Below are 13,680 nucleotides of genomic sequence, written 5' to 3' on the forward strand. Positions count from 1 at the left end.
TTTAACTGACAGGTGATACTTTTACACAGAGCACAAGAGATTCTCTCTACAATACCAAGGACATACATGTAGATATTCCTTCATTTCAGAAAAAAACAGTGAATTCTGCGGCTCTGCTTTGCCACCTCAGCGTGTGTGGATCCTGTCTTCACATAGGATTTGTCCCATGGGCCTCAACCTACTGAAAATTCAGAACACTTTGGGGTACAAACCTGGCACAAGATATATTTGCCAAAAGAACAAATTTCACACTGCTGTTGAAAGTAGGACTAGGATGCACCTTTCTCCTCACTGTACCTGTGACTCCTTCAGTCCCAAGCTGACCGCGAGTTTCCTTCGGTCTGTTTTGCTGATGTATTTCTGCTTCTGAAACATTTTCTCCAGAGCCTTTCTCTGCTCCTCTGAGAACACAGCTCTTCGTAAAATCCCCCTGCGAGCTTTGGAATTTGAGTCCTGGGTCAGCAAAGGCAGCCCGTGTTCTTCTCCTGGCAGAGACAAGAAATACAAAAGGGCACAGGGTTAGAGAGGGGAAGCCCTCGGACTCTCAGAACAGTGGTATCTCATAGTTCACACGGTGGCAGGCTGTTCTCTGTTGCTTAAGCTATCTGAGTGCTGGACTTCCTTGAAACCCAAAAAATGATGATCATGGAAGGATGTTCTAAGTAGTAAATAAAGCAGTACAAAGATAGCTCAAAGCCCAGCCCTAATCAACAGTCCCACAAATCCGCTTCTCCCTTGGTAGCTCACTTGGTCTTTCTGGTAGATATATATACATATACATACGCATACACATATACATACACACATACATATATATCATATACATATATATCATATACTGTGGGAAGCGGGTGCGGCTGCAGGCCCGGTGAAACCCACTTGTTTACTGCCTTGCCCGAGCATGCGCAGTGAGGCTGCATGCGTGGACTGCCTGCCAGGCTGGACTGTTCCTCGTGATCGGGACCTGTCAGCCTATCTGTGAACAACCTGAGCATGTGCCTGGAGCGTGTGTGAATTCTGATTGGATGAGGTGGGGTGGAGCTAGAAGGAGGTGAGTCGGTGAGAGTAGTGAGTTGTTTAGCCCTTGCCCTAGGTAGAAGCCAGAAGTAGAATAAGAGTAGTTTTAGCCCTTGCCATGAGTAGAAGTAGTAGAAGAGAAGCTGTTGTAATAGGAGTTTAGCCCTTGCTGCAAGAAGGACGGAGGTAGTAGAAGAAGCTGCTGGGGAAAAGAGCTGTAGGGGAAAAAAACAACACAAGTAAAGACGTTGCTGTGTGAACCTGCTGTGTCGTTCCTGTCGCAGAGGGGCGGAGGCGGAGACCAGAGACCAGGACAAATGGTGGCCCGTACGGGGAACTCATTGCATCAGTTGGCAATGGTAAGTAAGAAAATTTTAGTAAGCAGAGGTAAGGAAGAGAGCTGTAAAAGAAAAAGCCCGAAGTAAAGTTGCTGTGTGAACCCGCCGTGGTGTCCGAGTAGTTCTTGTCGCCGCCGGCCCGGAGTGGAGACAAGGACAATATACAAATATATATATATACACACACACATATATAAATATGTATACATAAACATATCACAACCAGTTACCTCCAAAGTTCTTAGAGCGATGCAGATCCAATTCTATGCAAAGGACATAAAGCTGAGGCACCGCCCAGACATTCTCAGTCCAGCCTGGCTCTTTCCTCTTGTACTTTGGCACCCTTGATTTATAAACTGCAGCCAATCTAACAGTGTAGCCCAAAGTATCAAAAATTAGAAAATGGCAACTACCCAAAGAAGTGAATAAACTATCCAACCTTTAAAGACGAAGAAGAAGGAGAGACAGCAACAAAGGAAGGACCACGTGTGATGTTTTAAAGCATGTGCTTACAACCAGGAAAAAAGCGCCAAGGAGAAGAGATTGAATGGCCAAAGTGAACACTATCACGACTGTCACAGGAATATGGATGTAAAATCCATGCCCACCGTCTACAGTCTAAGCTTGGATCTATTTTCCAGCTGGGAACAACTTGGCTGTGGCATAGGTGAGGGCTGAAGATGGATCCAACCCATCCTGAAGGTGCTCACAGTTGATGAGGAGAAGCGCAAGGGCTCTGAGAGTTAGGCGAGCACATGACCATCACGGACAGTGCAGAGCCACAAAGGAGCAGCAGCCAGAACAGGAGAGACCACAATCAACATACAAACAGCCCGAGTGGGAGGCCGACTAGACAGTCCCCAGAAGAGCATCTTCACTCCTTCCCCAGTGTCGGGAGGGAGTCTGGGGCATGATGCCGGGTGACACCAGGTGATGAAGAAGCCACATTGGGGAGTCACACACAGCCTGGTGCTTCCATTGTGCAGAGTGTCACCAAGAAGAGAACAGAAGATAACTGGGAGGCTAAGTTAGAGTCACTGAGGGGGGGTGTAAAACAAGCTTGGGATATAGCTTGACTAAAAGGGCCTTGCTCAAAGACAGGATGAACCCAGGACCATGGGAAAGTAAATATTTCTGATGTAACAAAAACTTCTACATTTATATGTATCGTACAGAAACCTTATAGACTACAAAGGTGATTTTAAAAAATGAATGATTTCAAAGCCTATGGCAAGTTCTAGGTCTAAAGATAAGGCAATGGGGGAATGAAACGCGTTCATATACCCCTAAAACTTTCAATATAAGTCTTAACAAGTTATTTTTTTGAAAAACTGGGAGTCCTATAGAGGTTCTATAGATGCAGTTCTACCCTTGTGGGGGACAAGCACTGAAGCCAAACCTCACGCTACAGGGAGCAAACCTCCCCCTGGACCCATAGCCAAGTTCAGGTATTAACTTCTGGGCCTCATTTTTCTTTAGTTTCTCAGATTTTGGGTGCCTGAAAATGAACAGTAACAACAATGAACAGCAACAGTGTATCAAACACCAAGAACACTGTATCAAACACAAAGAACACTGTATCCTTCATGTCTTTTCTATGTGTCTCTCCCATTGGTTCCCCCACCACCCTCCCCTTACCCAATCTTACACAGATGCCATTTTACCATGGCAACTCAACACAACCACATGGGCTACCTGACTCCACTCTGGGAAGCATTCCTGTGCCTATTCTTACAGGAAGTCCTAAATAGGCTTCTTCAGAGATACATACTCCTCATACCCCCCTGACTACTAATATGCATTGGGCTTACAGGTAGGTAAAACTGCAGAGGAGAAAAGATAGAATATCAAATGTAAGCACCAAGGTAGACCATTATAGAAGTGTGGACAAGTAATCTTGGCATGCTGTTGCACATTTTATGTTTGGATCTGTTTTCTAGTAGACACAAGCAACCATGGGACCAACCTTCAGAAGCGCAGTGTTCCTTTGTCATTCCTGTGGTCGCTAACCCTGCCATGTTTTATCACAAGCTCTGTTTCCAAGGTGGGCTACCCAAGGGTCATACAGCCCAGCTCACTCCTAGAAAGCCCTGTTCAGTTTCCACACTAAAAAAACCCAAATCCATAGACCACTCGAGCCAGCCCACCCCACAGCTTTGTGAGGAAGGTAAGGAGTATGGGGAACAGCTTTGACTCTAGACAGCTTCAGACTCTCAAGGATTCTTTCAGGATAACTCAGACTGGAGGCTACCAACAGCCCTTGGAGGGTGAAAGCTCTCTCACCCTTTCAATTAACTCAGTAGCTTCTCAGAGCTGGGGAGAGAGAAGCAATTTGCTTGATCCAGGCCTCTCCAACAGGCCAGCTAAAATACCACTAGCTTCTGTTGCGTGTTTCTTCAGATTTCACTATTTACATCTGAAGTCTGTCTCCTGATGCCAGTTCTCCTTTGCTGAGGAGGATAGGAGTAACTGTAAAGGTCCTTCACTCTCTGACTTCCTTTTAGCTTGGGTTTTACCTGAGTGTCTTCTATTCAATGTGCCTAACCCAGAATTGGTCCTGTCCAAAAAAAAAAAAAAAGACAGGGACAAAAATGGAACAGAGACTGAAGGAAAGGCCATCCAGAGACTGCCCCACCTAGGGATTCATCCCATCTGCAGCCGCCGAATCCTCACACTATTGCTGATGCTAAGAAGTGCTTGCTGATAGGAGCCTAGTATGGTTGTTCCCTGAGAGGTTCTACCAACACCTGACCAATACAGGTGCAGATGCTCACAGACAACCATCAGGCTGAGCCCAAGAACCCCAATGGAAAAGTTAGAGGAAGGACTGAAGGAGCTGAATTTGAAGGTGGTTGAAACCCCATAGAAAGAACAATATTAACTAACTGAACCAACCCAGAGCTCCCAGGCTCTAAATCACCAAACAAAGAGTATCCACAGAGGGAGCCATGGCCCCAGATACACATGTAGCAGAGGATGGCCTTCTTTTGACACCAATGGGAGAAGAGGCCCTTGGTCCTGTGGAGGCTTGATGCCCCAGCATAGGGAGATGCTAGAGCAGCGGGGTAGGAGTGGGTGGGTGGGTAAAGGAGCTCCCTCATAGATGCAAAGGGGAGGAAGGAGGGAGAATGGCATGGGAGTCTCTGGAGGGGTAACTGGGAAGAGGAGTCTAGTAGGAATGGAATCTCCTCTTCTGCACAGCTTGTGGCTAAAGCACACCTCATAAGCCGGTGATGCTCTGCACACACAGAGATGGCATTACACGTTTTTCACATTCTGTCCTATCTAGTCTGTCCTACCCTCTTCTATTCTGTAATTCAAAACTCTTTTAGGGAACCAAGAGATTTTTATAAGCAGTCCTATATTTGATGTCATGGGATACCTGGGGAATGAGTTATAGAAAAGAAGCCTGCAGACCTGGGAGGTCCCCACCGTTACCATCTGGGCTGGATGCTCAGGCAGAAAAGAAAAAAGAAAAACCTGAGCCTTAGGAATGAGACTCTGCTTCTGCCTCTGCCTCTCTAGAGCTTTGAATGGAGCCGTCAACTGGGAAAGCCTATTGTGTCCAGTCTCTGAATCTTCCAAGATTCTTCTTGGTTGACTGGAGGTCATTCGTCTCTGCGACACCACTCCGTCACTTTTGAGAAGTCAATACCTATATTCAAATGAGCTACAGAGTCAATGATTATCTTCTAAGCAATATAATCAGACTTCTTTCTAAATTCAAAAAACAAAAACAAAAATGTGTCCCTCCAAAGATCTTAGAATGGTTAAATTAAATCTCTCTGCATACTAAATATTTTATATCTGCTTGGGTATATGTGACAGGAATTTCATTCGGCCTTTACTAGGTTTCCACAGCTCTGGCCAGTTTTCCCAGACTACCCATCACTCAAGCTCAGAGCAGTAAAGCCAACTCTCAAGTCAGATGGCACCGCTATTAATCAGTGCATTACCCGTCTGGGAAAGTGAGATCCACAGAGCAGATCTGAATTTACCCAGCAAAACTAATGCCCCTGCCTGCCACTGTCCACAAAATGCTATACTCACACTTAGGGAGCTACAATGCTCTTTTAAGTTTTAACAAAGAAGAAAAAGGGACAACGCTGAGCTGGAAACGTCAAAAGCAAATGCCTCTTCAGGGAAAGGCAGAGCCATTTGCCCTGGTGGGGAGTTTCCTCCACTCAGACTTACATAAAGTTGGTTTCAAATCCAAGTTCTGTCTTCTAGGGCATAAACTTCTTGAAAGGTCAAGTTGGGTACTCGGAGACAAATGAAATAATCATCTAATTAACTCAATTTGCTTGCCTACCTAATTAAGACTTCATTTTTTTGAGGTGGATTTTTTTAAAGTCATTATCTACATCATTTGCACAAGTTTCCCTTTCATTTTAGCTGGGGAATGTGTTCTTTTTGAAAATGAGTTTATGAGTGTAATATCAAAGGTTTTTTTTTTTTTCCATGCAATGCTTTAGGGGAGGGACCACCTTTTATGGGTGCCTTTCGATTTTTTTTTCTCTACTGTTCTCCGTGTCTTGTTAAAGTGTTTACTGCATGTGAGAAGGACATTGAGCGAACAATGGCTTCCACATTTGCAACAGGGAGTCAGCCCTAAATCTGAGGGGTCAGGAAAACTCCAATCGAAGATGTTAAGCAATCACATCGCACTGGGAGTGGAAGCAGCACTTCCCTTGCCCTGCTCCAGATGTGCTGAGCTGATCCTGTGCTCTGGGAAAGAGCAGAGTCAACCTTCTGAGGCAAGAATGGTAGCCATCAGCTTCGTCGCTTGGTCAAAGTTTTAGCTCTCATCCCTACTTTTGGCTGTTCAAGTGGAAACTTAACACAAGCTTACTTGAACAGTTCATTTTCTCTCTTTCTCTCTCTCTCTCTCTTTTTTTCTGCAATGGAAAATAATTTAGTGACTTGGATATAAACACTTATTATTTTTTTTAAAAAAAGAAAGTCTAGTAAATTCCTTGAGCTTTTTCTTTTCTTTTCTCTCTCTTTTTTTTTTTTTTTTAATGCTGCAAATGTAAAGCTCATTAGCCACACCCTGGTTAACCCAGTTGTTTCTAGAGAATTCTTTACGGACATCAAGAGAGCACCGTATTACTAGTTGCTGCCAATGTGAATGAACATTATAAATAGGAAAATAAGACATTCATCTCGGAGTTATAAGTAATAATGGGACACGGCGCCATTTATTAAAAACACATGTGGGTTCTCTAAATGGTCTTCGATGGCCAACATTCGGAGGGCAGACAAGTCAAGGGCAGTATATTCTATCGTTGATCTGAACCACACTGATCTTTCAAGCCAAGTGGTTCCCCGCCCCCACCCCAAGATAAACATGGGGCTTGGAGCCCTGAGGGATGAGTGTCATTTACCACAGCTCTGCAGAGGGCACTGGGTGTGAAGGGCTGAGAAATAATGAGAAAAAACACAACCTTCTTAAAATAATCATTGGCGCTCTTGGGAAGATGACGGGCTCTAGTAAACCTCCCCAGTGCGTTTTTTTCCTTATTCATTAAACTGGCCCAAACGTTTATGGGTTAGAGACTCTTAAAACACTGCTTTAAAATAAATACACTGCACCGCCATGTATACCCACATGCCTGAGCATCCTTCTGACATGAACCAGTTCCACACGCCCTGAGCTGTAGCACTAGCAACCTGCTAAAGTAAACCGATATCAAGATGAAGCAAGTGCACTTAAGTGTGAGACCTCTTCAATAGATGGAGGTGCCACTGGGATGAGGTTTAAGCGTCTGGGTTTAAACACCATCTTCTCCAGACATCTTTGCCCGACACCCCTCTCTCTGATGATAAATGGTGCCTTGATTCGCACAAGTTTCCAATTGCCCTCATAGAGGACCACCTTGAAGGAGTGAGGAAAAGGTTTAGTCATGGTTTCTATTTCACTATTCAAATGCAATACATTCTAGTTAAATCGGCAATTAATAGGTCACCGCCAAAATAGCCGTGTATCGGTCCTGGTTAATACACAATCCCCATAGTTGATAATGGGCCCTTGTGTATTCAGCGAGTCCCTATATACACTCAGCTCAGCCACTAAAATCCCCTTTCAGGTGGACAGGGCTATATGGGAAGATGAGCTAGAACGAGTCTATAAAAGTCAGCTCTATTCACTGTTTTATTTTTCAGCCAAGGGCTTTAAATGGCGTCCAGAAACTCACTCGGAATGTGAAGCAGGAGAAAAGACTGACACACAGAGCCTGGCTTTATGACCACACAAAAGGACAAATGACCCTTGCCCAAGCCCTCTCGCTGTGAAACGGTCCCTAAAGTTCATCTGCAGAGTGAAAAATTGTGGTGAGGTCGCGTGTGGATGAGTCCAGCGAAAGTGAGCATTGGTCATGGGTCTGTCGCCCATTGTAGCCACGTCGCAGGCGTGTAAAGGGCTCTGTGGGAAAGTATCGGCCTCCTAAAGAGAAACTCAGAAGGCTGCAGCTCATTAAACAGCAACATTTGCTGCTTCGCTTGTCCAGAGTCATTCTGTGGGGAAACGGCTCCCCTTGAAACTTCCATGAAGCACACGAACACATACGGGGCCATGGGGCCTGAAACCCACTGTGCGGCTGGGACTGGGGACTCACACTCACTTCTCCACTCTCACCTGTCATGGCTGTGTACCTGTGCAAGTGCCTTCTCCTGCCCCCGACCCCGACCCCCGCCTGACTCTCTCTATGGCTCATCCTCTGCCTGTTGATTTTACTGACACACCAAGACACCTGTGTGCATGAGAAAGTGTGGACACCATGATGCTCCGTTCAGTTTCTCCTTTCCCAGACACAAAAGAAGTTTGCTTTTAGAGCATTTAGAGAACCCTGCCCTGAAAATATTTACCCCCTTTTATGATCCCGAGTTTCTAATTATTTTCTAGACCTGTGACTTTTTAGTCACTTTAAGCCAAATGGAAACACCACACAGCGCCCTCTGTTTGCCCGCTTTCCTCTTCTTCCCTTCTTAAACGGAGTGTGGCTGCAGGGTTCAGAAAGTGTCAAACTGGTCCCTCTGAGGTCTGTTATATCAAATGGAAAACAGGCCCTTGCCTTGGCGCGTCAGCTCCTGGCTCAGTGTGGCCCGAAAACCAGCTCACAATCGCTCACTGTGCCTAGGTTTGATAATCTCTGCAAACCTCCTGAATGGGGTCGCTGTGATTTTTAGTGAGGAATTAGCTCCTTGCCGGTGCACTGCCAATTAGCTTCCCTGAGCACATTAAATCCTGCTGCTTTGGTTTACAGAATAGCTGAGGCATAGCCGATGAAGCATTAAAACTTACTTGAAAAAGCTGTGGGGGATGCTGGGCGCCTGCAGGACCCACCGCAGCATGCAGAGTAGAATGGCGGGGCGCTCAGAAGAAAGGGTTTGGAAGGCACTGCAGAGAAAGCATTGATCCCATTGATTAACCGTTTCTTTTACACAACATTCAAAACTCCAGCCCCCCCCAGCCCCACCCCCCAGTGAAGGCACCCCATTGCAGAACCTTCCTTCCCCTCCATTCTAACTCTTTACCGAAATTAAAGTCATTTTAAAGTGTCAAAGTTCTTGCCAAGTACTCTCCTCGGGATTTGGAAGATGTGGTGGAAAGACTCAAGCCGGCGTGGATGTAATTACAACTAATGAATAGCGACTGTGCTTTTACACAAGGAACACTAGGGTAACAGTATGCAATCAATATCTGCAATGATGGACGAGCCCTCTGCATCTGCCCTGGCCAACATGGCAGCTTCTGACCAAAGGCGATTGCCAAGCTCAAAGATGGCTAGCTTGAGTAGGTACTAAATCTCCAGACCAAATTAATTTAAACTTAAAGAGGCTCTTGTGGCTAAGGATTACAATAGTAAATGGCATGGTTCTAAACATTCTACTTACCAAGAAGCAATTTTAAATGTCTGGTTGTTTTGAAGAGATTGTATCATCTTCAGGGCTCATTTTCAGGTTCTAGGAAAGATGTGGCTAGCTGGATTCTCAGGGTGCTAAGAGCGGATTTACTGAACAGCTCCATGGTAAGAGAGCTGTTTTTGACCCCAGCCGCGTGTCTTAAAGCGTGTACAAACAATCCCACCGCCTCTCAAGGCAAACCTGGTTGCCAGGAAGCATGTTTACCCGGTAGGGAGTCAGCCCTTAATTCTCTTCTGCTCAGTTTATTCAAACACAGGATTCATAACGGAATGGAATCTTCATGCATGGGAAGGAGACTAATTGGGGCATCTAAATAATAATGGCGTTTTTATTATTGCTGTATGTTATTCTGATGTCTTTACACCATATCACAGAGACAACAATCATTTTACTTAAATATAATTTCAGAAAAGTTTTGATCTCTGCTCCTCACTCCGTAGAAACACAACTCTAAAGACTACCATGGACTCTCATAGACTGTTGTTATTAATGAGTGCCAGGCCTGGTTGAATGCTTCGACATACCATCTTCTTTAATAAAATGCATTAGTACAGCATAAATAAAGGTCGTCATGCCAGACAGTGGGCACCTGCTTTTACCCTGACACCCATGGCAGCATTACCTAACATACTGTAGTCAGATTTTTAATAATCGGATAAATGGTCTTTGAAATGAAGAACAGGAAGGGAACAGGGATAAGACATTCACCGAGTCCTCCGCTCCAGGACACCCTCAAATATGGAATCTTTTGAGACTGATGACCTCAAAATCTAAATCTCAACCTGAAAATATTTTTACTATCTTCTCTTTTCTTCATGCGGCAACATCTCTGCTCTTCTTGATCACACTAGATAATCTCATTCTGATATGCCTACATGCCTGCTTAGAGAACATGATATTTTCAGACTTGTACTTTTAAACCAAAAAGCAAGTCGTTATTTTAACCAATGTCTTTAAAAGTTATCATAAAGCTAATAGATTTCCCAAGAGGAATATTTATGGTATTTGTAGACTCCCAGAGGCCTCAAAATTGTAAACTAGCTAAAAATCCAGTATCTTTCCCCCATCACATAATGTGGAAGTGTCAATATTATTGTGCTTATTTATTTAATGTTTGAATTTCTATAAAAGATAAAGTGTTTTAATGCTGTTTTGAAAATTGGTAACTGGTCAAGGAGAAGAAAGGACACATTAGTTTTGTTTTCCAAAATAAACAGCTTTATTACTAGTGTTGACCGTAAAAACCATCAAAGAAATGATCATTTTATTTGGATTATACATTTTATAAAAGTAGTCCATGAAATTCTAACAGTGTGGTCACCTAAACTAGATCTGCATAATGTCACCAGTTGACATTCCAACATACATGGGAAAAAAATAATCTCACAAGGCCCCACCCCCAGGTGAAGGACTACAAGCAAATGTCAACCACTAGGAGAGGGAAACGCAGTCTTCTTGGGGGTGAGCTGCCTGATACGGTGTCCAATCCCAATGGTCAGCCTTAAACACCACGGGGACGCAGCATACCTACGTTAGGGAGAGGTGCTGAGGTTGGGAGATAGTAGGAGGATGTGGGGGTGGTTGAAGGCAGAGAATATGGACTGGAAATAATATAAACACAGCATCCTTGTATGAAATTCTCAAAAAAATTAAAGAACAGTATGATCTTTTAAAGACTACATCTCCATTACTACTATGGACATATAAGGTTGCATCTTTTAGTTTTTTTTTTCAAGCATTTCTGTTAACTTGTTAGCTCTCTAAAATGAGCCTTCTTTGCATAATTAACCATGGCTATTGGGGTTTTGTGCTCTTCTTTGTTTGTACTAGGTAGAAAAATGTTGCAACGATATATATAATGTTAAGCATCTAACATGTTATCTGGATGTATCAAAACTGTGTATGTCCCTTTGGGGTTTGTCCAAGTTTAGGACATAGAAGGCCACACACCAGTGACATACAAAACAACCCAAGGCATAAATAAAGTGCACATTGTCCTATTCTAAGAAAATATTTCCCAGGCTTAGGCTGTAGCCCTACCGATGGAAAAATAATGGATTAAAAAAAAAGTTTTATGTGGGACAAGACAGCCATCAAACTCCCGTGTGATCAGTGTGCTTTTGAAAGTGTATGATCTGATGTTAAACCAGAAGAGCTTCCACTGAATAGTCTGCTAACATGCCATGCATTGCTCCACTTGAGATTTGTAAACAGACTGACACCAAAAAAAAAAAAAAAAAAAAAAAAAAAAAAAAAAAATCTTCGACAACAGAAATATAATCAAGATCTACAGTACCCATTGTAATTGGGGCGATAGAAACTGGCTTCCACATTGTGACATGACCAGACTGGCAGTTCCTTTGTGCGGAACGATTTCACCATCTCAAATCATCTCTTTGACACGCACGTTTAACAGGAGAGATTAGTCAGCTCCCGCTTGCTATACATAAATACACCTTATTTAGGCTGGCTTATGTGGAAAGGGCTGTGAAATTCCAATTAAGTGCCCCTTTTTTCACATCTGACAGAAGCCGAGTGCCAGAGCATCTGAGTCTGTGACAGCGAGAGTGTTGAACGGCCGTAGGAACTCAACGTTGGAAATAGCCCAACACCCTCAAAATAGATGTGACACTTTTAATATTTGTAAACAACATACTTTTTGTTAAGTCATGAGTACAAGGCAAACTGAAGGCTGAGGAGAGCGAGCATTGGGTCCTTAGCAACTGCTCTCGAAAAGGCAGGAAAGGGGCAATTTCAGATTCCGCCACTGAAGTCCGAATGTGACTATTTCACCATTTATCACGGTACACTCCCTGACCAGTAGCTGTAGTGATAGCATTTGTGGGGTCCTTGTCATTAGCTGGCCCTGGAATGGCCATGAATTTAGAACATTCTCTCTTCACTCATTGACACCACACTTCAAAGCAACAGACATCTGAAATGTGACTGAATTCTTTCAAAAACATTAAACACAAGCAAGATAAACCATCCTGATTTTCACATTATGACTGATTATTAGCTAGGAGAGTAGGGATGGCCCAGTTACTAGATAAGGGGTGGGTTCTAGAAAGGAAATTATGGCCAGGGTTGCCAGAAGAGAAAAGCAAATAGCTTTAGGTTGTCCAGCAGCAATGTTGTGGCCTACCAATAGGACATATCTCATTGCATAGCACACTGACAAGTCTAACGTCCTGTGTGTATGGGGAACTTGTGTTATAAACAAAATAAGTCAAACATGTTGAAGTTAAACTGGAATCCATCTGCTTCCAAATAACCAAAGTTAGACATTTGCACACAAAACTCATGAGCCTTCAGCTCTCTTTAACCACATATTATACTCACTCAAAGAAACAAATTCACAACAGTGCCAACACTTAGAACATCAGTTAAGTGCCGATAGCTGATTTAATGATGAAGCAGCCCTTTAAAACAAGTACAGTAAGTTTTAATTAATGTGTATTAAATACCTTGGCTTCATCCATAAGTGTCCCACAGTCAAAGACAGCTGTAAGCCCTCTGCTGAAGAATAACTTTCAAACTTTTATTGTCCTAAGTTACATTTTAATTTTTTTGTTATTTTTACTGATGGAGTAACATCAGTAAATGGAGTAATAACACTGTGAATCTTAGCAGTGTGAAAGCAGGGCCTTTAAGATGTGGTGTCAGTTCTTTTCTCGGGAAAAGAATACAAAGCTCACTAATGAGATCTTGGTAAGGCGTAAATCTCAGGAACATATCCCGATCTGTGGATTGCACAGTACGTTTAAGAGGAAGAGCAGGGGAAACCCACTTACTAAGCCAAATGTAAAATCAACCGAACAAAAACTCGTAGAAAAAGCAGAGTGGAAAATTAATAATTTCTAACATTTTTTATGATATCCTTTAAGGGCCAGGTTTTCAGGCACTGGGAATAAAAAGAAATCTAACTGCAACTTCAAAATAGCACACAGTGCAAGAGACTGTCCAGATTGGGGTGGACCCCAAAACAAAGTTTTAAAGTGCAGCAAACCTCTGTCTGGCACAGTCAGACCTAAGAACTCCCCGTTGTTTAATGAGGCTACATGTTCTCACACGGTCAGTTTGAAGCAACCCATTTGTGTGATCCAGCTGCACACTCCACCTTCATTCCGCAGGGAAACACGTTAGAGTCCGCCCCTTCACCTTTCTAGTCCCCATGATGCGGCAGAAGGGAGCATTTGGTGCTTTGCTTCAAGTATTTGACAGACAGAAAATAAGAGATCTTCACGTATGCAAACAGCTCATGAGATGATGATTCCAGAAAAATGCCATGCCCTTGATTCTGGCCTTGAAATCCGTGGCAAATATGAGCTGCATTCTACCAAGTGCCAAGGTCTGCCAGGACTACAAAGACAAAGGGGAAACTTCCCATTCATCAAAG

General features: G+C 43.5%; 1 protein-coding gene across 1 annotated transcript in view, besides 1 other annotated feature; it reads right to left on the minus strand.

The window, feature by feature from the left end:
* Positions 1-13,680, minus strand: part of Dbx2 (developing brain homeobox 2) — a 31,209-nt gene that overhangs the window by 8,418 nt on the left and 9,111 nt on the right. Inside the window, exons 2-3 of the mRNA NM_207533.2 lie at positions 8,659-8,754; positions 298-485 (exon numbers count right to left, since the gene is read on the minus strand). Of these exons, the coding sequence (NP_997416.2) occupies positions 298-485; positions 8,659-8,754 (284 nt within the window). The remainder of the gene's footprint in view (positions 1-297; positions 486-8,658; positions 8,755-13,680) is intronic.
* Positions 6,764-9,469: an enhancer, noted in NCBI's record as "VISTA enhancer mm1571". NCBI's record gives its function as "enhancer in: neural tube[6/7] | hindbrain (rhombencephalon)[6/7] | limb[5/7]" and the evidence as "EXISTENCE:transgenic organism evidence [ECO:0001131][PMID:17130149]".

Source organism: Mus musculus, chromosome 15 (genome assembly GCF_000001635.26).
Source record: "Mus musculus strain C57BL/6J chromosome 15, GRCm38.p6 C57BL/6J".
Taxonomy (NCBI): domain Eukaryota; kingdom Metazoa; phylum Chordata; class Mammalia; order Rodentia; family Muridae; genus Mus; species Mus musculus.